Below are 26886 nucleotides of genomic sequence, written 5' to 3'. Positions count from 1 at the left end.
GTAAGACGTACAGCTATATGTCACAGCCACATCTCACTCCAACTAGCAAGATGTGGTCAATTATAACCTACAATTAGAAATATAATTTCACAATTAAGAAACAGATTGTCCTATGTATGCATGTAAATGAAAATACGAGCATGCAACCAGATTCCCATAAACGATTGCTGAAATGGTATTATGGCCAAGAAGAGGGGAACAGAAGAACCCATGCATATCCTCTTAGGCTGATACAAGAAGGCTACACGTTATGATGCACTCATGCAACTAACTGGCTACTGCATAAACTATCTATTTAATTTAGGTAGTTATGCCAATGCAACTGCCCAACCCAAAGCTAGAAGTGGATTAAATGCTGGAGTTGGGATCCTACATTTTATCCAAAGATCAGAATATGCCCGTACAATGGGGCCCAGAAAAAATCATAATAGAGTACTATAATGTCACAACAAACAACACGCCAGCAAAGCTTTTTGAAGAAGGAGGGGATGTATCAATCCACCAATTTAAATGACATTTCTATATAACAAGTTTCTATTGCCACTATTGTGCTCCAAAAACAGATATTTTTTTAAAAAATCAACAATGCCTTTCAATATGTCATTTAGTCTATTTTATTATAAAATCACTGACTCCCAGCTATGCTGCACCGAATTCTTTAAAGGAAGAGCAGAATACAGAGTTGCCAAAAAACAAAAAGCTGCATTGATTTTGAAAACAAACTACTATATTACTTGAAATGTTACTGTCTGTGGAAGAATGCATCCAACTCTATAATGATATATACAAGCTAAATTTGATTGTAACAGGATTGTGGAGAATTCCTTCTTAAGCAATCACAGATGCAACAGCCCCACAGTTGCCTAGGTGGTCTAGCCAAATATATTAAGGCACCTTTGGGAGTATATAAAGCATAAAAATTGCCACACAATAATGCCCATGTGTTCATAAAACAAGTTCAATCTAGCACAGAGTGTTCTATGCATATTTTATAATTTTCCCAATATAGCATAGCGTAACCCAAGGATCAGGAGTAAGATTAGTCAGAAATTATTGTTTGTTTCCATGTTTTCTCACCCTGTACCACACAATTCACCACCACAGGAAACCACTTTGCTCCCTGCCATGCTAGTTCTATTAACAGCTGGAACAACCACATATTCATTCATTGTTTATCTGTGCCAAATTTCAGAATGTGGATTTAGATTTAGGTTTGGAGGGGAGAATCTTATACTCTACCATGGATCATCTCTCCCCCTCTCTCTCACACACACACATATATACATTTTGCATAATCTCTTAAGAAGTCAAGAAAGAAGGTAACAAGTCAAGAAAAGGAGAGAAGTAGGACAGAGGAGCAACAGAAGAGGACTAAGAGCCAAGCCTCCTGACTACACAAACACTTTTAAGCCTCCCTTTGGTTTATGATCTTTTTGTGGGCAAGCAATTTTGCCAAAATCAGAGAGTGAAAACATACTTCCTAGCTCCTTGAACTAAGTTGATTTGTGTGACATGTCCAAAGTGCTTAGCACTGAAGCATGTGGGCTCAAGCTAGCCTGGAAACTAAAAAGAGCACTAGACAAATCAAGAAGAAAACAGTTTGTCCTTTTTATCATCTGCCAGGTACCAAACTAAGGAGTTGGGAATATGGACCCTTCTTAATGTCCTATAATAAAACTTTATTTATATACTGCCCTATGTCCCCAAGGGAGCTCAGAACGGTTTGAACTGCTTGATGAAAGTAAATCGAAGGTTGGTGGCTTTAGAGAGTAACACGTTTCGCAAACACGTATTAATAGCTTGACTTGTGAAATTACTTTTGTACAGAAGACATACAGTAGAGTCTCACTTATCCAACACTCGCTTATCCAATGTTCTGGATTATCCAATGCATTTTTGTAGTCAATGTTTTCAATACATCATGATATTTTGGTGCTAAATTCGTAAATACAGTAATTACAACATAACATTCCTGCGTATTGAACGACTTTTTCTGTCAAATTTGTTGTCTAACATGATGTTTTGGTGCTTACTTTGTAAAATCATAACCTAATTTGATGTTTAATAGCCTTTTCCTTAATCCTTCCTTATTATCCAACATATTCGCTTATCCAACGTTCTGCGGGCCCGTTTATGTTGGATAAGCGAGACTCTACTGTATTAGCCCTTTATACTTTATTGCACTGATCAGCTTTCTCATATTCTTTGCAGTGGTTAGAATGCAAGAGCTGTTCGGTAGTTTATTTAGTCCTGGCCAATTACAGGTTATTCAAGAAGATCAAGTACAAAATATGAGGATGTTCCTCAGCCAGTCCAGAAGCTGTTATAACAAATCAACAGTCCCATATACAAGAAGCCAGCATGAAATAGTCCAAGTGTAGCCAGTCCAAGGTCAAGTATACAGGAATGCCATAAAGAGTATTGTCAGTCATGAATATAAAACAATGGTGAGCAATAGCAATGCTGGGGAGCTGATGGAACATTTATGGACAGCTGTTTCCAAAACACCAGGTGCCAAAAATAGCAGTTTCTTTAAGTCGACAGACACTGGTATTGCTGCAATCTCTATAGTATAGTGACATGTCTTTGGTATCCTCAGCATCTACCACCTCCTGCTGAGAAGTAGGGCTTCCCATAGCCTCAACCCCCAGCCCCCTGGAGCCAGAGCCCATTATCATCATGAGATGCACATTCCTAGACATCCAACTTCCCCATATCTGAATTATCTGACTCTAGAAGATGAGTTATGACACTGAAATATTTACATTTCAGAAAACACTGTTGTTCCAGTACACACAAAACCACACCCCAATCTGCATACATAAGTGTGTCTGTGCCTTCAAGAAGCCTGTTAACCTATGGTGACCTTATGAATTTCATAGGATTTTTTAGGCAATGAAAAATAAAGGAGTGGTTTGCCAGTTCCTTCAGCTGAAATATCGCCTACAGCACCTAGGATATGTGACGGGTTTCCCACTCAAGTACTAACCACAGGTGACTCTACTTAGCTTCCATAATAAGACAAGATCTAGTGTCCTTACAAGAACTAGAAAAGAATGCCTTGAAAGATGACAACAATACCATATTATTTGTAAGAGATTCCTATTTTTTTTTCAATAGTATTTTTCAAGCTGTGCGTAAAATTAAGGGTGCAGACTTAACCCAATGAATAGCATTTGACAAAGAACAAATACAGAAGAAAAAATAACCAAAAACTCATTAAGAAATGATCATATTTTGGCGACATGAAGTCTGGCAAATTAAAGACAGTTCTGAATACTTGAATGCTTGTAGAGTGTCTTCGCTATGAGGTTTTAGCACATGACACATTTTCAAACAGGGCAGACAAAAAATTAAAAAGTATTTATGCATGCCTTAAATAACAACAAATTAGGACCTAAATATCAGCAAACCCTAAGTTTTTTTACTATGCTAACCCCAGATTGAGAATGGTAGACAAGTAGCTGCTGAGACCTTTTGTAGTAGAACGAGAAGGAACATGAGCAACCTTATTTCATGGCTTTTAACTGCTCCTGGACACCTCCTTCATTTTGAAGGCTCTTTCCAGAAGTCTTCTAGTGGCTCAAAAGGACATGAAATTATAGGTAAGAGTAATTGTGAATTTTCATAAGGAGAAAAGATAGACTATACTTGTTCTTGCCATCTAACCCCAGAATTGAGGACATGATAAAATCCAAAGTTGACCACTGTTGACATTTCAGCGACATACCGCAAATTGAACAGTTAACCTTATGCTTAAATCTCTCCCCAAATTCTTGGGCCTGGGATGCATTTTACTTTGTCGACATTACATCTTTAATTATAATGTTGCAACAACAAAAATTTGAATATCAAAACAATTGCTCCTCATCACAATGGTTGTTTAATCGTTCAGCCCACGTCACAGCTCGCTGTCGGCCGTCGCCATTCCCAGCTCCTTCAAGGTCAAGCCAGTCACTTCAAGGATACCATCCACCCCTCTTGCCCTTGGTCGGCCCCTCTTCCTTTTTCCTTCCATTTTCCCCAGCACCATTCTCTTCTTCAAGCTTTCCTGTCTTTTCATTATGTGGCCAAAGTATTTCATCTTTGCCTCTAATATCCTTCCCTCCAGTGAGCAGTCAGGCTTTATTTCCTGGAGTATGGACTGGTTTGATCTTCTTGTGGTCCAAGGAACTCTCAGAATTTTCCTCCAACTCCACAGTTCAAAAGTGTTTATCTTCATTTGCTCAGCCTTCCTTATGGTCCCGCCCTCGCATCCATAAGTTACTATGAGGAATACCACTGCTTTAATTATGAGGACCTTTGTTGTCAGAGTGATATCTCTACTCTTCACTATTTTATCGAGGTTGGTCATTGCTCTCCTCCCAAGAAGTAACCTCATCACTATAAATAATCTTAAATACCACAAAGGCAGCATGATGATTCCTCTGGGAGATTATTTCTCCTTTAAAGGTCTGGGACCAACATAATCACCAACATAAGATGTGTTTAATTATGCAGATAATACTTTTTGATGCATTTTAAGATGCTTCTTTCAAAATAGTTTGTACTTATACACATCACAGTTTCAGCTATGAGCCACTACAATTCTTCTTCCTTATGTTCAGAGTTCCAGTACTACTTGTGTGATAACATCAGCCTTAACTCCTAAAGTATATGCATTGTTCAAAAGGAACAGACTCAACAGAGAAAGAAGCAAAGGAGGATTATACGCACAATAAAGTAGGCTTATAGCCGCAGAATTTGAGAGTGGAAGCCCCAATGAAAGCATCTAAGTAAAGGCAGAAAGACAGAAACAAAGGTGATTTTATTGTACACTATGCTATAGGCAGTCTAGTCAACCGGAAGACATGAGGGAGGCTTTCCTAAAACAGATTACAAAACCACAGAGGAGAGCCACAATAGTAATGAGGGATTTCAACTATCCTGACATCTGTTGGAAGTCTAAATCTGCTAAGAATGGAATATCCAATAAGTTCCTGTCTTATCTTGATAACATCTTTATCTCTCAGAAGAGGAAAGAAGAAACAAGGTCTCAGCTGTGCTGGATGTAATCCTGACCCACAAGAAACAACTTCAGAGAAAAGTGGGCACAGACTAATTGATACGAATCCGAGTCCAGAGAAAAGCTGGTGCAATGGTATGGCAAGACATTCTGAAGGCAAAAAAGGATTAAAAACTGGGATATTCTAAAAAATTAAATCAAAACAGAGAATAACAATACTGTATTTCTTCAGTTCTAAGACACACTTTTTCTCCATATAAAAAAGGTAAAGGTTTTCCCCTGACGTTAAGTCCAGTCGTTTCTCCATATAAGCATCTCTAAAAATGGGGTACGTGTTGTGTATTTTCTTGTTGATGGAACTGAAATTAGTGTGCATCTTAAAATCAATGGCATCTTAGAATGAAAGAAATCCAATGAAAAGGAACCATGGTAGATATTTTCCTGGAAGCAGACAATGTAATGACACTCTGAAGAGGTGGGATTTTAAAAGGTCATGAATGGGAGATACTTAATGATGAGTATACCTGACCACTCCTCCCATCTCCTAAAGAAGGTATCAAGAAGACTAAAGACTACAATGAGCTGAGGGATGTCAAAAACCCAAAGCAAGCGGGTTTTGCTATTTTTGCAGCAAGAAAAAGGGGGAAGTATTCATTGCTTGGGAAAGATTTGTGACAGTGCTACTCAAAGCAGTGCTCCCTAGACCATTGTCAGAACCTGAGCAATTGACTGATGGTCCCCTGCAAGTCTCCAAGAAAGAAAGAAAAATGTACTGAACAAGCACAAATTTAAAGTTGGTCCCTGGAAAATGGGGGGGGGGGGGAGAATCATTGACAGTCCCCTATATTCGAAGCACTGGTTTGTGTGAAGAAGGGAAAGCAGAACTAGTCAATTTACTATGTTGCCTCAGGTTTCTCCTGCAAAAAGAATAGTGTTTGACTTGAGAATAGATGAACAAATGATATAAGGAGGGACTTTTAAATTGTTTAAATTAATTTCATTTATATGCTATCCCAAGATCCTGTGACAGAAATGTTTGTAATAATACAGAATAGTATCTGATTGGTCACAAGGTGAATAGACTCCTCAATTAGAGTTCAAGACTGTTCCAGAATGGCTCTCCTTGTGCTCTTTTTAAAATTTTGGGGCTAAAAGACAGGACGTATGTTATGACCTCCAAAAATTCAACATTTCCCCTGCCAGCTCTCACTCCAACAGATTCGGGACCCCTATTTTCCCAAGGACACCATATTATACAACTCTTAGAAAAACAGTATTTTATGCTTTTGTAGCAATATAGCACATCAGCCAAAGGATGTTGAGAAAAGCCTCCCACACTTTTTGACTTATTTGCCACCACAAATTAAGCGGATGGGAGATCTGTATGAATTACTATGGGTGGACTTGGGTAGGGATTAGACTCCACTGCATTCCAGGGATGGGGTGGGGTACGACTTGGCTTATTCTGAGCCAAACTAAATAACGACGAGAAAGCTCATTTTGGCTTGGAAAAGCCAAATTACGTTGTATGTAGAGCATGCTAGCTTATATTTCTTCTGCCCATTCTCCTCCCAATAGGGCAGTAGGACTGTCTTGGGACAACATATATGTGTATGTGTATGTGTGTTGAGGTGGGTTGTTTTTTTTTAAGGAGAACCCTTTTGCAATTGTGATCTTTGTGCTTTGGAGAGTATGACAGAAAATTCAAGCCCTTACAAAACCCACTGAATATATTGTGCCAGTATGCAGTAAATTTGTTCCAAATGTGATTTCTTTCTCTAGTAAGTACAATTTGTATGTGCTTTTAAAAATATGTGACCGTCTTTTTTTAAAAAAAATCAGTTAATGGGTTTCTCAAGTCAATGAGTGCTTGCCTTTTGCTAGGACTATTTCAACATATTTTGTAGCAAATCCTCCTGCCCTTATATGTGCACAACGTTTGTCCAATTGCCAGTGTTAAGTGAACATCATGTGAAAAAACAGATAAACCAGTATGACTGCCAAGCTGCTTGGATCTTGCATCCTCTCTCAAGCAGCAGCCAGGGTTGGAGCAGGGAGCTGACAGGGTGAGTGAAGATAGCAAGGTCTTGTGACCGACCCCTGCACATCCCTGGCACCAGCCAGGCGAGACCCAGGCTCCAGCTCCAAGCCTTGGCATAGCTGCTTCCTGACTGACTGACTGGACATATTTGCTCACCAGCCAACTCCCTGCTCCGTGTTTTCCCTCTCCAGCCCAGCCAGCCAGTCCCTTTTGCCCCTGTAATCACATTTGTCGAAATGAGCTGTTTGTCCAGTTACTTTTAACACATAATTTCAGGCTCCATAAATCCAGACATCATTAAGTATTGGAGAATATAGGTGTCCTTGTCATGGGGATGACAGTTTGACCCAAATGCATTTCTTTAAAAGTAGGTTGCATCATAACAAAAGGCTCTTCTGAGAACATTTTTGTTAATAACCTCAAGCGGAAGAAATGTTTTTGGAAGCAAGTCGTCAGTGTGCTGCTCAGGGGTTCGAGCTCTGTATGCCAGACACACATGCCACTTGGGAAAGCAGAGAAGGAGGGTTACCAGATTACATCTGTTCAGTTCATCTCAGCTAATTCATTAATTTGTGAATTAGCTGAGATGGACAAATTAAGGAGGGTGACCAAGAAGAAATATTTGTCCAACTTTAAGGAAGATTGGGATTTATTACTTTGTTATAATAATGATGGGGGCATTTGTCAATTGTGATATTTATGAATTAGAAGAATGTCGTTAAAAGCAGAAGCGTGATTATGTAATATGATTTAAAGGAAGTAAACTAATAACCATCAGATAGTGAGAAGTTCGTAGATTAGCTTTTTCCCCCCCTTGTCTGTTAGTTTTGTATTTTTGTATGGGTGTTTGTGTGTTTTATTCTTGTGTTCACGCTCTGTGTTTACATTCTGTTATTTTTAGTAGGTACTTAATTATAGTGATGCAGTTGTAGATATATAGTTTTATATAACCGTATTGGTATGTTATATTATTCTTGTGTAAAAAATCTAATTAAAAATCTGTTTAGTTCAATTGTACAGTCACTTTTTTTTAGTCTAAGATCCACAATTTAGGCTAACCATGTACAATAGTATAGATTCTCCTAGCCCACTGGTGTCCTCACATGCCCTTTAAACTCTGATCTTAATTCATTTCATCTGGTCTTTTTGTAGCTTGACTTCTTGATAGACAAGCTGGTGGCTTGGGGATAACATTCTTGGTTTTATTTTGACTGCATTTATTTTGACTTCCTACTACTACTATTGTTATATATCCAGCTGTGAACCATCTGGGGAACCCAATTTGTTGAAGGACAATATATGAAATGCCTTGAATAAGGAAATCAGTTATCTGGCCTAACTGATCTTGCAAGTGGGGCTGGGATTGCTTGGACTTGCTGACTTTGAAACAAAAACAGAGAGACTTACTTTTCAAGATAGGCTTGGGAATTTACCATCTTTATAATAACCCAAATAACATACCTACATGGAACAGGTCAGCATTCAGTCTGGAAACACATATTCTCACTATTTTAAAAATAGTAACATGGAAATATCACTAGTTTCTGAAGAAACATGCATACATTCCAGAAAAAGATGTGCCCAGTATTACTAAGGAGATTTGTAATTATAATTCGGAAAGTGACTGTGTTTGCAGTTCACCTTTTAATAAGAACCAAGTGACAGCAAACACATCAGTGCTAGATTTACAAGTCAAGCCCTAATTGCAAATCTAAATGTGAGAAGTTCCATCTGTAATGGTTGGCAAAGACTTGCTCTAAAGCCTACTTAATTTTCACTGAGTTTCAAACTCGCTAATTTACAGTTCAGTGTGTACTCATAATGGAAGATATTTCCAAAGATCACACATTCCATAAACACAGTTTTTAATTTTGAGTTGTACAAAGTGCTGGGAAATCAGTTTGTTGCTGAAAATATGATCATGTAACTGTCAAAAAGTCAATGTGTCGTGCAAACCAATGCAAGCAACTGTGACGATGAAGAAAACCAGATGGAACAAACACGGCTATGGAAACAAAGCTTTACATCAAATATTTACACAGAAAAATCAGGGTATCTTCCACTGGCAGCAATTAGGTTCAATGTTATGTTTTCAAAGAAAAGCATTTAAAAAAATTAAATGCAATACTGATATCAATATAGAGCTACATACATTAAGCTTGCTAGGATACCCAGTGATAACGAATGCTGGGAAATCTGGAGGCTCACATGTCACCTCTACTTTTAGTGTTGTTCAAAACATTAATAATGGTTAATAAAGTGGCTTGAAGCAAGAAAAAGGAATAGGCAAAGAGGCCTTATAGCACCTTAGACATTGACTAAGATGACAAAGTGGGTAGCATGAGCTTTTGTTGACTAAGTTTATCTATCTGAGGAGGTAGACTTAGGCTCCATCTACATTGCCATATAATGCAAATGGAAACTACATTATATGGTCAGTGTACTCATATAATGCAGTTCAAAACAGTTAAACTGTATTATACGAATGTACACTGGCCATATAATGAAGCTGCAAATTGCATTATATGGCAGTGTAGATGGAGCCTTAGTCTCTAAAAGCTCATGCTATCAACTTTGTTTTCTTAGTTAGTCTCTAAAGTTCTATAAGATGCCCTTTGGATATTAATATTCCAGACTAACATGTCTATGACTTTTGAAGAAAACCAAGTCATTCTTAAACCTGGACATGTAGTTATACAAGAAAAAATAAGGCAAAATGCAGCTTTTCTTTCCATGATATAAGGAGAGTAGGCTCTTGGTATCTACTGGGGTTTGGTTCCAAGACCCTCTGTGGATGTCAAAATGTATGGATGTTCAAATTCCATTATATACAATGACAGAGTAAAATAGTGTCCCTTATATAAAATACACAATCAAGATTTGCTTTGGCCAGGAGGCGGGGGGTAGTTGGGGAAAATATTTTCAAGTTGTGAATAAGACAGTCTGTGGATACAGAATCCAATGAGCTATTTGGGAACAAACAGCTTTTTTCCTGTAAAACCACTCCTGATTGTAGTGCTCAAGAATGAACCATTTAAACTCAGGGAAAAGGAGAAGAAAGAGGAATGTCTCTGATTGCAGTGTCTTGTCTTCAAAGCAGACTTAACTCTTTGTGAGCTTTATCAGTCGAACAGGCAAAAACACAATGTTCCTTCACCAAAATATACAATATAGAACTGCTGTTGTGGTGTGCCTTCAAGTCATTTCAGACTTAGAGCAACCCTCAGTCTAAAGTTTATGGCGGGGGGGGGGGGGGATCAAGAACCTTTGAGGGCCACATCGGGCCCACATTTGAGGAACCCTGGTTAAAAAGGGTTTTGAAGTCGACCTCATTTCAAGGAGCCACCCACCTACAGTAATAAAGACTGAATCTCAAGCACATTGAATTGTGAGTGAGACTTAAAGGACTGATGAATGAAGACATGCCTTTTTAAGATACTCACTGTACTGTTATTATTACACTTTTATTGCAATATTTGTATTGTAGTCTTTCTTCAATGAGCCGAAATTGGTGTTTATGCCCAGTGTTTTTGTAGAAGAGATGTGTGATGTAGATGAGAGATTTTAAAAAATGAAACTGAATTTTCCTGTTCCAGGTCTGCCACTCTACTCTGGCTGTTCTTAAATATCTAAGACTGGCTGCAGGTAGGAAAAAAACCTTGGGAATATCCAATATCAATAAACACAATTGCTATTGTTGTTATTATTATTATTTTGCCATTTATACAACTAGCAACATAAATCCTAATGATATACAGAAGACAAAGAAAAAGCGGGGGGGGGGGGGGGGTTCCTGAATGGGTAGAATCTATGTGCAATGGATAACATGTTTTCAACAATAGTATGATGGATCTCTTAATTTAAAAAAAAATTCATCTCAACATTTTACATTCTCAGGTACTTTGTTTTGTTTTGCACCTAGCAGTTACTCCTACTCAGAATGTAAATAAATGCGGCAAAGTCACCAAGCTAAAGTTTCACACACACACACACACACACACACACACAAAAACACACACATAGTTAATTCTTAGAATTATATTTATGGAAGTCTTTAATTTACATTCCTAGTTATAATGATTAGCTAGGACAAGGCTCTGTCTTTGATTTCCAGTAATGTCAAATTATTTGCCAAGCAGAGAGAGGGCAATGGGGTTCTTCTTCTGCAAGTGCTCCTCTATCAAGAAAATAGTCGAAAACCACTGTGATTATACAAAACAGAGGGAGAAAAACAAGAAAAAAAACAGGACTAAAAATATAGTGTAGGGGTCAGACAGTCAAGCAACAGTGTAAGGATAAACCAAAGCAAGCCTAAATTAAAGTGGTTGGCCCCATTCGTTTTGAAATGAAGGGGTCAGTCACTTAGCATACACTCCTCCTGTTTAATTTTAGCATATTCTGAATAAAGCACAATGCATTCTTCACCAAAAAAAAAAGAAGAAGAACAGAGATGAAACAATGCTTACAGTGAATCTGTAGCATTATCTGAAATTCAACTTGTTATTTTGGGAAACAAAGATAAATATATTCATTCAGTTCTTTGGAGACTGAACAATTCCAAGAAAGCAAAGAGACATGAAGGTTCCTCTGCCATCACATCTCTACTCCCTCGCGCTTTTAACCCATTTCGGTGGAACAAAGACCAGGGCTGTGCCTCCAGAGCTCACGTAGTCCATTGTTTCCTCATGGCCAAAGATTCAGTGGCGGATGCTAAGATTACGATGTTAAAGGGCAATCTGCAGAGGCTCTTCACCTCCTCATCTACGGGGAGAACCAAAGGGGGAAAGGGCTCCTCCATTGACTTCTTCCAAGAAATGTATCTGTTTCCTCAAGGTCTCTTTTGCAGCATCAAGAAAGGTTATGTTGCCATTTCCCTTTGGCTCACAAGTTTAAAGTGCCATTGCAGCAACACCCAGAGAGTTTGCCTGCCCTATTAGCTAATCAAATAGGAATGTAACTGGCCTTCAAAATAGCGAGCTAATATACTTAAGTCCAATTTTTACAATGAGATCTGCATTCGCTATGTGATGATAACACTTTTGGGGCTAACTTTTCTCTGTTTCTGGATTGCATCTGCTGTGATTTCTAACTTGGAAGAGTACAACTAACAGACAGGAGTGTTTTCAAATTAAGATAAAAATTTGACTTGCCGGGCAGCAATTAAAACCTCTGAGATTAAAACTCACATAATCTAAGAAACTCTTGATTCATTAGTTCATCGTAGAGGAAGTTACAGACGAGCAAAAGCTCTCACACCCATGTCCTCCTCTACCACCACCTTCTTAATGTTGTATCAATGGCATCACCAAAGTACCAACCTTGTCAAAAGTTTCCAACCTCATTGTCATTTCTTTTATTTGTATGTTTTTATGCTAAACTGTATCCAAATGGATTATATCTACAATAAACTAACAGTTTCTTGCTCCAAAGAAAGATTTCTTGCCCACTATATTTAAATGAAAGCCATGTGCCATTTCAGGGGCATCTTCTCCTCTATATTATGGTAATCTTCAAATGCAACAAAAGACCATGGACAGCTCTTAGATCGTGATATTACCAAGTTCTCTGCAAGCAAAGCTGATAGAGATGGGCGGGGGGGGGGGGGGGTCAATACAAATCATTTTGGCCCATTGGTTTAGTAGAAGAAGGCCTGGGGTCAAGGGCACTGCGCATGTTTTCATTTTTCTTATTCATTGGGGTTTTTTAAATATCCCTTTTAAAATTATACATCTCAAAGAAAATAATGATATACAAAACATTTGCCGCCATAGTGGGCTACACAGACCTGACAAATGTTTTAAAAAATATACATACATAAAATTGGGTTTTCCTATCTGAATATTTTCAGCCAGTTTTGTTCTCTGCATCAGGGGCTGGGAAGGCATTTCCATTATTCACCCTTTTTTTGTTATTTTCAATGCACTAGAGCAGGGCTTTCCAAATTGTGTGTCATGACACACTAGTGTGTTGCTTGCAGTGTGTAGATGTGTCTATGTGAAATAAATAGTATACATACATACATACATATTACAATTTATGTATATCTGTATCTCTTATAAGGGGTTGGTTTAACCTCTGGTTTGCTAGTAAAACTGAGTCACGGTGTCGTGAAACCATTCATGTCTAAAAAGTATGTCACCAACATGAAATGATTAGAAAGATCTACACTAGAGGGAGGTTTTTTGGGTGAGTGAGGGGGAGCTGTAGATGGTTTGGATTGCCTCATAGAATTACATAATAAAATCATAGAGCTGGAAAAGACCATTCAGTGCAAAATTGTCCCGGCATCTGGCCTTCCAGCCTCTGTTTAAAAACCTCCAGAGAAGGAGACTCCACTTTACCCCCAGTCAGCTGTGTATTCCACTGTTGAACAGCTCTTGCCATCGGGAAGTTCTTACCAATATTCTGGTGGAATCTCTTTTCCTATGTCTGAACCCATTACTCTATGTCCTAGTCTCTAGAGAAGCAGAAAACAACCCTGTTCCATCTTTAATACAACATCTTTCAAATATTTAAACAGTCAACAGTAGTCATGCTCTCTCTCTTTGAGTCCTTAAGGGCTAAAAGAGTTTAGTCTAGTTATAATTTCATGCTAAGGAGTGACATCTATTTTTAATTGCTATTTCTTCACCCCAATCCTGTATTTTCTTCCAATGACTGCCACTTTCCTACAAATCAGTCTGCTAGAAGAAGTCACCAAAGAAGCCAGATGACCCACAGAACCATCCCATCCAACCCCAAATGTAGCCACACAGAGCCCTAGATCTCCTCATCTGTAACTGCCAATCTGGGAAGGGGGTAATTAAATTTAATCTGTGTCACATAAGCAGTTAGTTTTATCCACGCACTGTTATTTTACTAAGCGCAGAAACACTATTTTAGTCTTGTTATAATTTGGCTGGGCAAGCTTTCACAGAGAGGAGGAAAAATATTTTTGATGGCTTGTTCAAAAGGAAAAACAGCCATTTATCAGAGGTTGTATGAAAAAAAATCTCATACTTGTGTTGGAAAATCTAGCTTGGCAGAACACATTTCATTAGAGTTGGTTCTTTAAAGTGTTCGGTGAAAAAATAATGTTGTTTGTTATAATCCTGTTAACAGCTTGGCCTAAATTAAAAGAAATAAATGTCAAAGTCAGAGACTTTCCTACATCCTTAACCAAGCCTTTGCATCTGAAAAAAAAAAATGAATGGCACAAGCAAAAGAAAACTTCCTTCAAACCTTCACATCCAAAAAGGCAAATTAAGACAAATATCCTTCCTTGTCATGGTTGTTGCCTACAGTCTGTCAGAACAGATTCCTTAATGGTAAAAACTGTTGCTATGTTGTTCCCAAAAAACAAGAGAGATTTTGGAATTATTCTTGTACCCATATAGAAACTGGTGAAAAGCACTTCTCTATGGCAGCAGTCCAAGTGGCAAGGGAGGATGTTTCCAGGCATCCTTGTGTCACCCAAATGCCTGTAATTTGCCCATGCCAAACCTGGCATGGAGACGCAGCATATGTCTGGGCAAACTCAAAGGGTACACACAGCACGACAAGATCATTTGGCAGTCAAGCCTGTATGATAAGGTGAAAAATGTATATGAATACACTCAAAAGCGTGTCTTCTGTGTTATTGGAAAGATGAAACATTTATTTACTCATGACGCTTGCTTGCTGCCTTTCCAACAAAAAGTTGCCCCAAATGTTTTGAGGTTAGGAATTTCAAAATTTCTTCCACACAATATGCCAGACTTGAGGCCACCAGGAAGCCACTAACTCAGGTTGTTTGCTTACCAGTTACCCTAACGCTAGGAGACTGCTTCCTTCAGGATATAAAAACAAGTTTACAGTGTTTTTCTTTATTAGGCTTGACCTGCATTTCCGTGGGCAAATCTTTTAATGTCAAAATAGGAAGTCATAGTCCAATGCTCAAACCACTACATCATGTTGGCTCTCATACATGCCATGCTAGCTCACACAGTGGTTTTTTCACTATCTTATTGAACTGGCACTTTTTCTCCTATACCGGGGCAATATTTTTTCCTAATGATGGGGTCTATGGCATCAACAGTCAGCACAACAGTGTCAATGCAACATATAGCAAAACAGGCTCGACTATATGACAAAATCCCAGAGTCAAATTGAGAGTTAATGATGCTTTGAATAGGAAAACCTTTTCAACTCGCGAATGAGTATTTATTTTTTTTAAACTATTTAAGAAAAATTCTCCCTTATGAAAACAAAACTTTTGTTTGGCTCAGCAAATAATTGTTATCTCACAACACTGAATAATAGTATGCTATTAAGTCAACAATCCATAATCTGGGATGATACATTCAACCATACTATTTTTATAACACTGTTATGTATCCGTGATGATATTCCCTCCTGGAAAGGGTAGTTGCCTGTTTTAATTAAGATGTTTATCTTGTCCTTTCTGCCTATGTGTTTACGTGCCTTAAAGTCATCTACTGATGTATGGCATGGATTTCATAAGGTTTTCTAAGATGAGGTGATTTTACCTATTTCTTCCTCTAAAATATAGCTTATAGCACCTGGCATTCCTTAGTGATCTCCCACCCAAGCTCCAGTCAGGGCTGAACCTGCTTAATTTAGGGTATTCAGGCACTTAAACACAGATGATAAAAAAAAAAACACTAAAATACAAGGCAGTAAGAAAAGAGGAAGATTACATTACAGATGGATAAACTCAATTAAAGAAGCTATGGCCCCGAATCTGCAAGACCTGAGCTAGGCTGTAAATGGCAGGGTAACTTGGAAGTCTCTCATTCATAGGGTCACCATAATTCAAAGTCTATTTGATGGTAGTTCACAACAACAAAACCTGATATAGCAGACATTGAAGACCTGTTCCCTGGTCTGCTTTGCAACTGACCAGAAGCACTTATGTCTGATCTGGATTAAGTTTCAATTTGCTTGCCTTCATCTATTATTGTCCATTACTGTCAACTTGCACCAGTTTAGGAATGAAACAGTTTCCTTAGGTTGATATTAAGAATGAGGCACCATCAACATACTTATGACACCAAACCCCAAAACCCCAGACATCTTCTCTCACTGGTTTCATGTGAATGTTAAATAGCATTGGGGAGAAAACAGAAGTGTGAGAGATCTCAAATACCTTTAGTAACAGGGTTGAACAAAATTTACTCAACATCATCATTTGTATTTCCACCACGAAGTAGGAATGGAGCTATTGGACATACTCTTCCTCTTTCTTTCTTGATGAAAGTGATCAATTCTGTTTTGGTCCTGTAACCAAGCCTTAAGTTAGGATGTAGATAAACCATTTCATCTAAATATCCATGGAGTTGAGAGACCATTAGATGCTCTAGTACCACATCCAAAATGAAATATTGGAGACTGGCCAGTAAGTAGCAAAGAGTAGAACACAGGAAGGTCTTTTTTGAATAGGAGTCTAACAGCCACTTCTTTTAGGCAGGTTAGAGCCCTGTCTTGTGGGAGAAAAGCATTAATATACTCCTAATTACCCACCCAGTCATGGCCCCCGGTCTTTTTTATTAGCCAGCAATGGCATGGTTGTGGTATAAAACTAGTGCTTCTCACCTCTCCAAAGATCCTGTTCACATCCACAGAATGTACAAACGGAAAAAGTATCTATTACAGTTGGACATCTAGGAGCCAAAATTACATCCACTGGACCAGTATTAATATAGCTTCAAAGTCAACGCAGTTTTATTTGCAAAGTGCTTAGCACACTATTCGCAGCAGGCTGTCAAGTGGTTTGGATTCTCTTTTTGGGGCCCAGGATATAGAAGAGGCCTGAATACTTAAAACAACTTCTCTGTATGGTTGCCTGAAGGTGCAATGGTGAAGGAGAAAAATGATTTTATTTCACAACATAAGCTTTCATACATGCTCTAGCCAGTGTTCCATTAGTCTTGTGCCTAATCACTGTATTACTTGTTTCACTGCCAGACTAGAGATCCAGGTATAATCAAATCATGGGGGTGTGTGGAAGGATACAAGGGCCATGTTACCATTCCAGAAGTTAGTCAGAACTTCAGCAGAATCATCTGCCAAGACAGCAGGAAAATCTGAATGAGCTATCAGAAAATCTTCCAAAACCATCAGCCTCCTAGAGCAAGCCATTCCAATACATAGAAATGCCATCACTGCTATCCAGACCTGAATAGTTTATGAACAATGAACATGAACATGAACATCTTATTGTAGGTCCCTCTCCCAAAAAACAGGTGCCCCCTGCTTACTCAACAGATTAGAAACCAGAGCACTGTCAAAAACCAGAAATCATCAAAAAGTGGAACTCTAAGCCATGAATTCATTTTAAGTTGTATTTTAAATTGGTTGAATTTTTAGTTTGGTTTTATTATAAGAAATAACAAAAAAAGCTTTCTTCCATATTTCAAGAATTGGATCTGGGGGTTGATTTGAATGTATTTTGTGTTGTAAACACTGATGATGACTGGGTGGGTACTTAATTTTTGCATGGACAGCATAACACAGGAAATTTATTTTTATTTATTTATTTACAGTATTTATATTCCTCCCTTCTCACCCCGAAGGGGACTCAGGGCGGATCACATTATATACATATAGGGCAAACATTCAATGCCCATATACACCAAGACAGAGACAGACGCAGAGGCGATTTAACCTTCTCCTGAGGGGATGTTCGATTCTGGCCACAGGGGGGAGCAGCTGCTTCATCATCCACTGTGACGGCACTTCCTCATTCCAATGTCATAAATTAGTTAAATTTGCCTCCCCACATTATAAGTCGTACCTTATTTCCTACTTGATAGATGCAACTATCTTTCGGGATGCTAGGTCAGCTACAAGCAGGGGCTATTTTTTGTTTTTTAATTGACGGGTGCTCACCCCGCCACGGGCTGGCCACGAACTCATGACCTCATGGTCAGAGTGATTTATTGCAGCAGGCTGCTCACAGCCCAGCCCAGGAAACCCTGTTGTTGTTACTATTATCATTACTACTACTGCTACTACTATTATTACCCCACTTTTTTCTCTGTAAAGGAGACTCAAAGTGTTTATAACACTCTAAACCTTCCCTAGAAGTATAATAAACAGTCATAAAAATATGCAACAGGGACATCCCATTTGTTTAACGCCTTCCTATTTTAAAACTTCTATTCTAGACTATCATTTGAAACGCATCCTTTTCCCCTATTGTATCTATGTCTTATTCAGCATCTTATTCCATGCTGAAGTGCTGGTAGATGCCAAAATTCTGGTCTCTTGATTTGAGTTATAAGGGACAGCATTATGAAATATCTCATTTCCAGATTTTTCCAGACATCAGACTACTTAGATGGACATTCATACCACATCCCACCTTTCTTACTACAGCAGAAGAACTCCCTAAAGCATTTTGATAATTTTGTCAGTAAGATCTTTCCCGGCATTCCACAACATTAAATTGGAGGGGAGGGTGAGGAGGAGGAGAGACCTTCCTATTTGAGAGATTAATATGGTTAGGAATCCCTAAAACACCAGGCTGGAACTATTTAAGCAATTTAGCGAGGATTTTAGAGGAAACAGAAACTTCGCTATGTTGAAAAAGCAGCATTAGTCTTGCAAGTCAAAACATTAAATGATATGCATGTTTCTAAATTAAACTGAGCCAACAAGGGTTGTGGGTGGCTGCCTCTTCCTATGAGCTACAGAACCCTCTTCTTCTTCCAAGTAACAAAGACATGTTCTTGTACTGCCTCCATGAGGGGAATCAGATGCAGTGTCGTAGCATGACTGTAAACTCACTTGGCATCTTAGCATGGAATTGACTGCCTTTTCAAAACCACTCAGTAAACTATTTTGGAAAGCAAAAGGAAATTCCATTTCACTAGATCACCCGCTTTCTTGTCTCCTAACTGCAGGGTGGGGAGAGTAATGTGTATATTATTACTATGAGTTTCTGGACTTTAGTCACTACTTATGGATTTATTCTAACTTCTGCCTCACTAACTCAGCAATAAATAGCTGTTTCACCGCAGGATGGGATAAGTAAATCTTTGAAGAGATTGCCAAGACTTATTCAAGTTCCAGATAAAGTAACTACTACAAATTGACAACCTGAAGTGAATAATGAACCCAGTAATTATTGCAAACTTTCAAGGACATCCTATAAGAAAACTAGCTATGAGCTAAAAAAGTAGAATACTGGTAGCCAGTACAGATTAGATCTGCAAAGATCCATACACAAACACACAAATATCTGAATAACCTACTGGGCGATCCTTTGCCGGTTGCACACTCTCAGTCCAACATACCTTGTGCAGCTGTGTGAATAATATAGGGAGGGGAGAGAAGGAACAGAACACTGTCATCTCTTCACATTTGCAGGTTTAACTTCTGCAGATTTGATTACAGTAGAGTCTCACTTATCCAAGCTAAACGAGCCGGCAGAAGCTTGGATAAATGAATATCTTGGATAATAAGGAAGGATTAAGGAAAAGCCTATTAAACATCAAATTAGGTTATGATTTTACAAATTAAGCACCAAAACTTCATGTTATACAACAAATTTGACAGAAAAAGTAATTCAATACCCAATAATGTTATGTGGTAATTACTGTATTTATGAATTTAGCACCAAAATATCATGATATATTGAAAACATTGACTACAAAAATGGCTTGGATAAGCGAGGCTTGGATAAGTGAGACTCTACTGTATTTATAGATTTGGTTAAAATTTCTTTCTAGAAACTGCTAGATTCTCCAGTGAGATTATATGGTCAATTTCCAGCAGAAGTCGATCAGAGTCATGCTGGAGAACCTAGATTCCTAGAGAGCTGTTCTCTCAGGTAAAAAAAAGAACAGTATTTTTATTTGCAGTTTTTCACTTTCACAGGAGTCCTGTGTCCTAACCCCAGTAAATGCAAAGGGCTGACTGTAAATTGCCATGAGAACGTTGGAAGAAAGATGGAATACGGATATAATTAGCAGCAATTTAATTATTTTTTATCTGAACTTTATCATTAAAGCCGGTCTGTAGTTATCTGAGAGATTCATGAGACAGATTCACAAATACAAATACGCCACAAAATAAAAGGCTTGATGAATAAAATACTGTATCCTTTGTGCCAAAAAGCCATAAAGATGGCACCAAGCAAACCCCTCTGGAAAGGCTATTCCATAACCAGAAGTTCTTTAAGATACCTCTTGGAAGACGACACAATGGCCCTTTAAAAAGCCTCTACTGCCAAAAGTCACAGGGCATTCTTTATTCTGATTTACAAGAAATGGTTACACTTAGTCTTTACACAATAATAATGCTTATATCTAAGTACTATGAAGGCTCGTTTTTTTAAAGAATTCATTGCCCTCTTCAATCTTTAAAAGGAAAGAAGGATTTAAAATGGCAGTATGTTTAAGATTAACATTTAGCATACCGTGGGGTCTTCAACAGGGAGGAAGTGCAGACAATTTGCTTTAATTGTTTTTGCTGCCAAAGAGTCACAGACGGAGGATGGAGGGGCGGGGAGAGAAGAGGAAATAAAATGCATATGAAAGCCTTCCTACCACACACAGCACTGTGGTTACAACTTGTCAGCGTTCCTTACAGAGGCAGAACTGGTCCATGCTGAAAACAGATGCCTACAGAGGTAGGGCATACCATGATTCCCATCATAACAGAAGGGAAAGTCAATGTAGGCACTTAAAATATGAGCAGAAAAAAATAAACAACATATTAATATGACATATAAAGTAGTGGGGTGTGCAGATGCTGCAGCTGTGAAAATAATTGTTCACAAGTAGAAATGATGTCCAGTATCTCCTGGAGATATTAGGGGGAGATGTGACAACAATGTGGTTAGGAGGGCACTTCACAGAACCAAAACTGAGGGCATGAGTCTCAACCATTACACAGCCCAACAAGAAAATATTTTCCTTGGTGTCTTGGTTTTTAGGCTTGCTCCTGGGATTACCTGGGGCACTGATTCAGAAAACTGCATTAGATAGATCACATCAGCTCTAGTTTCTTAGATATGGTTATCATAACTTTCTATAAAGACTGCTACCTGGCATATGTTCTGCTGATATGTAGAGCTGGGGGGAAACTGGTGCCATTTTTGGAATCAGGTCAAATATGCCCAGAAACAGGTATAACGTTCAAAGCATCAAAATGTGTGTTGCCCAGTGTTATCAAAGCAGAAGGGAACATGATCCACATGCAGGCTGGACATGCTATTAGCTAAACTAATAATAATGCCCTTTGAAATGCATACAACACAACCCCAGACTCAACAGACTGAATCAAGAGTGGAGAACTTCTTTCATCTTAAGGGCCCCATTCAACTTCAGAGACATTCTCATGGCTACATTCCACTGATGGGCCAAAGTCAACATGATGGGACCAAAAATACCAGCATCTCTTACATTGTTTTAAGCTGAAAGATCTTAAACTGCACTTAGAGAACCACTTTCAGAATGCATGAAAAACTGTGCAAAACCCAGGAAACCATCAAGCAAATGAGGTTACTGGTATTGAGAGAAGGTCAACAAGCTAAACTGAGACTACAGCAGGCTAGACAAGTGGGGATGTTTCTTAAGTAACAGACTCTTGAGATAAAAATAGTAAAAAAGAAGATTACTTCAACTGTCTACTTCTTAGAAGGATCAAGCAGAAACCACATCAGTCTCAGAGTATTTTAGAGGTATTTGTGTGAGAAGTGAAATAGAAAAGTAGATTGCAATGATTCTCTTCCTTGCAGAAGCACACACACACAGAGAGACAGAATGAGAATGAATCAATGCTACAGAATCAATGCCAGGCTTTTCCTTAAGTCTTATTAAAAGCATACAGCACAATCTCTTCTACTTAGCAGAACTTAAATCGTGTTGTGCTTCCATTTTTGCTCCTGCTGCTACAGTTGCACCTTCACTCCCTTTGAAAATCTTATAAGCCTAGGCCAAACTCACTTGCTACTCCTGATGCAATTCCATACAGCAATCCTCCTCCGTCTGGGTCTGGCTCTGGCTGAAAGACATGAGTGCCTGGGGGAGGGCTCCTCTCTTGTCTGATGAAGTTATATAGTAATGTCTTCACAAGCCTGCTGGTGTATGGAAGACTGGAAATGCAAAATAGCCAAACACTTAATTTCATCTCTGATGGAAATAAAACAAAATGCAAATGTCAAATTCACACCATTCTTTTCACTAGGGTAGTGCTTCAATGTTTTCCAAAATTGAATAAAACAAAATTTGAAAACCCCAAACATTTGAAAATGTGTCTGGAAGAATTACATGCAGACATTCCTAACACCAGGCCTAAGGAACATGTGTTCAAAAATAAATGTCCAGTCCCTAAATATATTCCCCAAAGCTGCCAATATGGTTGCAATAGAAGATCCAAATGCTCGTTAAGCCATGTGGTTAACCATCTTAAAACCCAAATGTCCTCCAAGACACCATTTCTCAAGATTTTGACCCCTATCCCTACTTTTCTGAACATCACTCAATTTAAGCTGCAAGCCAAATAAGTAACAGCTGAATTGAAAATATGAAAAAAATCCTAACACTTGCATGGAAATGTTCATAGAGGTGAAACAGAAGAAATGTGGGCTGTTTAGGGCACTCTTTTGTTTTGCTTTTAAGAATTTTGGTTCTCCAGTCATTTTTTTCAAAGGAGGCAGGTCATTTTGTTCTGCCCATAATCAACCAAATATTGTCAAGAATCATACATAGCTTATTTGTTCATCTGAAAACTTTTCATATATGAGGGACAAGGATGCTACCTCTGGAATTGCTTCCACTGGCCTGCACTATTTCCCTAACCTACTGTTAGAAATTGTGGAAGTTAAAAATCAAAAACACCTGGAGGCCGAAGTTTGCCCATGCCTCAGATAGAGGATCAGTTTGGTCAACAGCAGTAGAGAGAGCATTAGTAAAGAAGGGTTACACATAAGGCACTCAGTGAACTGTTGGAGAGAAGACAGTTTTCACCTGTCATAATCACTTATTGAAGTTAAAATGAGAGCCCTGGACAATTCCCTGCCCTATTGGCCTAAGCATTGGAAGATCTCTCAATTTCTCCCCAATTTAACTGCTGCCACAAGGAGATGCTGAGAGAAGCAATGAAGTAACAGTTCAACAGCATCTTCTACTGTACTACATTGGCTAATAGCTGCTAAACCTCACAGATTTATACATGAATATACTCATGTATAAAAATTCAAAAATTTTGGCCCCAAAATCAGCCCAAAAAGTCAGGGTTGACTTATCCATAAGTCAACGTAAGTACTGTATCTTAACTCTTACCAAAATAAAGTATCTTCTCCTTATCTGAGTAGAGAAGTGAAAGGGTTTTCTTGAATGCCTGAGCAAGAAAATGGCAGCAGAGGCTGGCCCCTTGAGACAACACTTATGTTTTCTCCAGTCTGTGGAATGACACTCTACTTATCAAAATCCATAATTTTCGGACCAAAACTTGTCCTTGACTTATCATGAGGTCAACTTATGCACAAGTCTATACAGTAATCAGAATTCTATACTTGTGAGACACGGCAAGTATCTCTTCACATCAGTATCACTTTTCATGGCCTTACATGAATTATTTGTATGTATCAATCAAAAATTCTCTCATCTTCTTAAGTTGTAAGACTCAATTCACAGTTGGTTTGAGAGAAATGTTTTGTTATCACAGGTAAACATACAGCTAAACAAACAAGCCTTTGCAATATTCTGAGGGCAAGCACTCGTGTTTACTCCCAATAATGAAAACAATCTATATAAAAAATGGCACTGAAACCTGACATACCATGGACCGTGCATGAGGTATTTGTGTGCAATGCTTTCCCGCAGAATTTCCTTGTGGAAAAGTTGGCAGGAGAGGAAAACGACAAGAGTTGTCACTGCTTCAAGGGAAATACTGTATGTTATGTCTCTGCAAAGAAATAATAATAATAGGATTAATTAAAGAAAATACACATATATTCTAGCTGATTTTTTTCTATTAAAGGCTAATATCTGACGTTAACAAGACTCGAGCATGGCAGTCCTTGAGAATAAGGTTGCTGCTAGCAGTAAATCAGACTCTATTCCAGATGTATTTACAAATAGACAATGAATAAAGACTGTAGCATTAAATATTCTTCCATTTCCATTTTCCATATTGCTTCAACATATTACAGTAGAGCCTCATTTATCCAAGATAAACAGGCCAGCAGAACATTGGATAAGCGAAAATTTTGGATAATAAGGAGGGATTAAGAAAAAAGCCTATTAAACATAAAATTACATTATGATTTTACAAATTAAGCACCAAAACATCATGTTTTACAAGAAATTGACAGAAAAAGCAGTTCAATACACAGTAATGTTATGTAGTAATTACTGTATTTACGCATTTAGCACCAAAATATTGCAACATTTACTACAAAAACTATGACTACTAAAAGACAGACTGCCTTGGATAATACAGAACCTTGGATAAGTGAGACTCTACTGTATTTATTAGCTATGTTTACATCCCATCTTTCCACCAATATTTAAAAATATCCCATCTTCCTCCAAAGGTTGGAATGCAAGGCATCTTGAAATATACAAAAGCATCTCAATAAAAACAGTAAATTACTTTTTTTTAAACCCACACATTAATAGAAATATATAAAATCTAGCATTTAAATTTGGATCCAATTAGTTACAGAAACCCCTCCTGAATTTATTTATTTTTAAAAAATCTTTTTCTGCGTATGAAAGGAAAATTGGGAGTAGCTGGCCTAATTTCCCAGGGAAGGGAATTACAGCCTGAATTTTCTGCTCACCATTTTATCCTCACAATAACCTTTTGCATAAATCAAGTTCACAGGGAGCAACTGGCCCAAGGTCATCCATTTTATGCCTCAATAGCCATCACCTTTCCTTTATAACTCATCAGTAGTTTAAATTGAAAGTTTCATTTACTCAGAGATATGATCCTCTTTGAGTGTTGGACTAGTACTACAATAGTTTCACCTTAGGGTTGCTATAACTCAGAAAGGGTTTGAAGGCACATATAACAACTTCTTCTCTCTGGTAAATGTGTGCCTATGATTGTACACAGTCGCAGTGTCTTATAATTGCATGAAGTCTCACTGTAAGTATAACTATGTTTGTACATAGTAGCCAATGAATAGTCACTGAGTTTTGGTGACCCAATGAATTTCATAGGGTTTTCTTGCGTAATAATACTCAGGGGTGGTTTTGCCAGTTTCTTCCTCTGAAATATAGCATAAAGCATCTGGTATTCACTGGCAGTATCCTATCCATGGACTAACTGGGGTTGACCCTGCTTAGCTTCCAATATGAGGTGGGACCTGTTAGCTTTAGGGTATTTAGACCCTGTAAGTATAACTATACTATTTATAAAATGTCTACATTTAGCTGGATGGTCTTTGCGTCGCACAGTTCTGAAACCCAACGAGCAATTCCATGTCAGGACTCTTTCTATAATTATAGTATAGTACTATATAATGTTTAGCCACTTTGAGTCTTCTTTGTGGAGAGAAAAAGCAGGGTATAAATAAACATAATAACAATTATAATAGTAATAATAATGGAAACACTCATCCCGTGTTGAGCTATTTTGTGCTTTACTTCATACCACATCATATTTTGTAATGAGGTATGTGTATGCAAGCTTCACATGAAAACTCTCGAAGGGTTATTTTTTATAGCAAAAAGGAGGAGGATGCTTTGGACATTGCATCTCTAGAAAAAGAGTCACCTAACTTTGTAGGCAATAACTCCATTATCTCCAGTAGATATAAACAGTAGTCCAAAGTACTGGAGGTTGCAGTCTAACATCACATGGGAACACAACAATGAGAGCCACTAATATACAGACTGACCTCCAGTAGCTTTTTGAACAATAAGTACTTCAGTTTCCACCCTGTCAACTTATGTCACTGGAAGCATTATGGTTTAAAAGTTCAGTAATTTAAAAAGATTGCCAGAACATGCCGATTCATGCTCCAGGTTTAAAGTACCATCGAAACAGGACTTGATTGCCATACTTCCTGAGGGTCCACCGGAAAGGTGAAAGAGCAGTTAGTAAAGGTGCTCAGTCAGTTTAAAATACTGAAAAGCAAAGCTGAATATCTGGTTATCGGTCTCAGGATACAAATTCAAGAGCTTAATGGGAACGCAACCTTTCCCCTTGGCACGGCTCCCAAAATTAACACCCACTAATGGCTAACATACTTGCAAGAAATACACTCTTTAGGACTGTCAAGAAATACTTGGGAAACTTCCCAATTTACTTTTGAAAAAGTAATTGAAACCAAAAGTCTAACCGTGACCCGCCATTCCCTTTTTAATGAAAGGAACAGGAAATATTCTCTACCAGTTCTCCCACCTCCACAGAAAGGAAGGGAGTACAATCAGAGGCTACAACTGGGAATTAAGATGTCTTGTTTACAAGTCATTCCAGGCCCTTTGAACAAACCTCAGACACTCAATAATTCCATTTGCCATTCCTATCCACATTTAAAATTCGTCCATAAAAATAAAAAAAAATCCATAAGCAATGCGAAACAGGGTCCATTAAACTATCCTAAAATGAAAAATTCCTCGTGTATGTCTAACCAAAGCTAAGTCTTTCCATCCTTGTATCAGATGTCATGAGCTAGTTACTTCAAAAAGCAAATGAAGACCCACTCTCTTTTAGAAGTACAGTTGACTTTTGCAAACTAGATGCTGTTGAGAGCACAAGTAACATTGCACTGGTGTGTTCCCTTACGCTCTTCATCTAAAAGATGAAAGAATGGAAAGAATCTAAAAGCTTGTAATGCGTGTAATGGAAATCCATAGTTATCACGTATAGGTGTAGAAATAGACTACAGTTTATC

General features: G+C 38.2%; 1 protein-coding gene across 4 annotated transcripts in view; it reads right to left on the bottom strand.

Annotated features, from left to right (window-relative positions):
* The window catches only part of dym (dymeclin), a 191032-nt gene that overhangs the window by 111646 nt on the left and 52500 nt on the right, over positions 1–26886 (bottom strand). For all 4 annotated transcript variants that reach the window (XM_008102762.3, XM_008102761.3, XM_062972565.1 and 1 more), the window contains exons 8-9: positions 23817–23942; positions 21980–22128 (exon numbers count right to left, since the gene is read on the bottom strand). In XM_008102762.3, coding sequence (XP_008100969.1) covers positions 21980–22128; positions 23817–23942 — 275 coding nt within the window. The remainder of the gene's footprint in view (positions 1–21979; positions 22129–23816; positions 23943–26886) is intronic.

Source organism: Anolis carolinensis, chromosome 2 (genome assembly GCF_035594765.1).
Source record: "Anolis carolinensis isolate JA03-04 chromosome 2, rAnoCar3.1.pri, whole genome shotgun sequence".
Classification (NCBI taxonomy): Eukaryota; Metazoa; Chordata; class Lepidosauria; order Squamata; family Dactyloidae; genus Anolis; species Anolis carolinensis.
The sequence above is the reverse complement of the archived record's forward strand: the minus strand, read 5'-3'. Positions and strand labels throughout refer to the sequence as shown.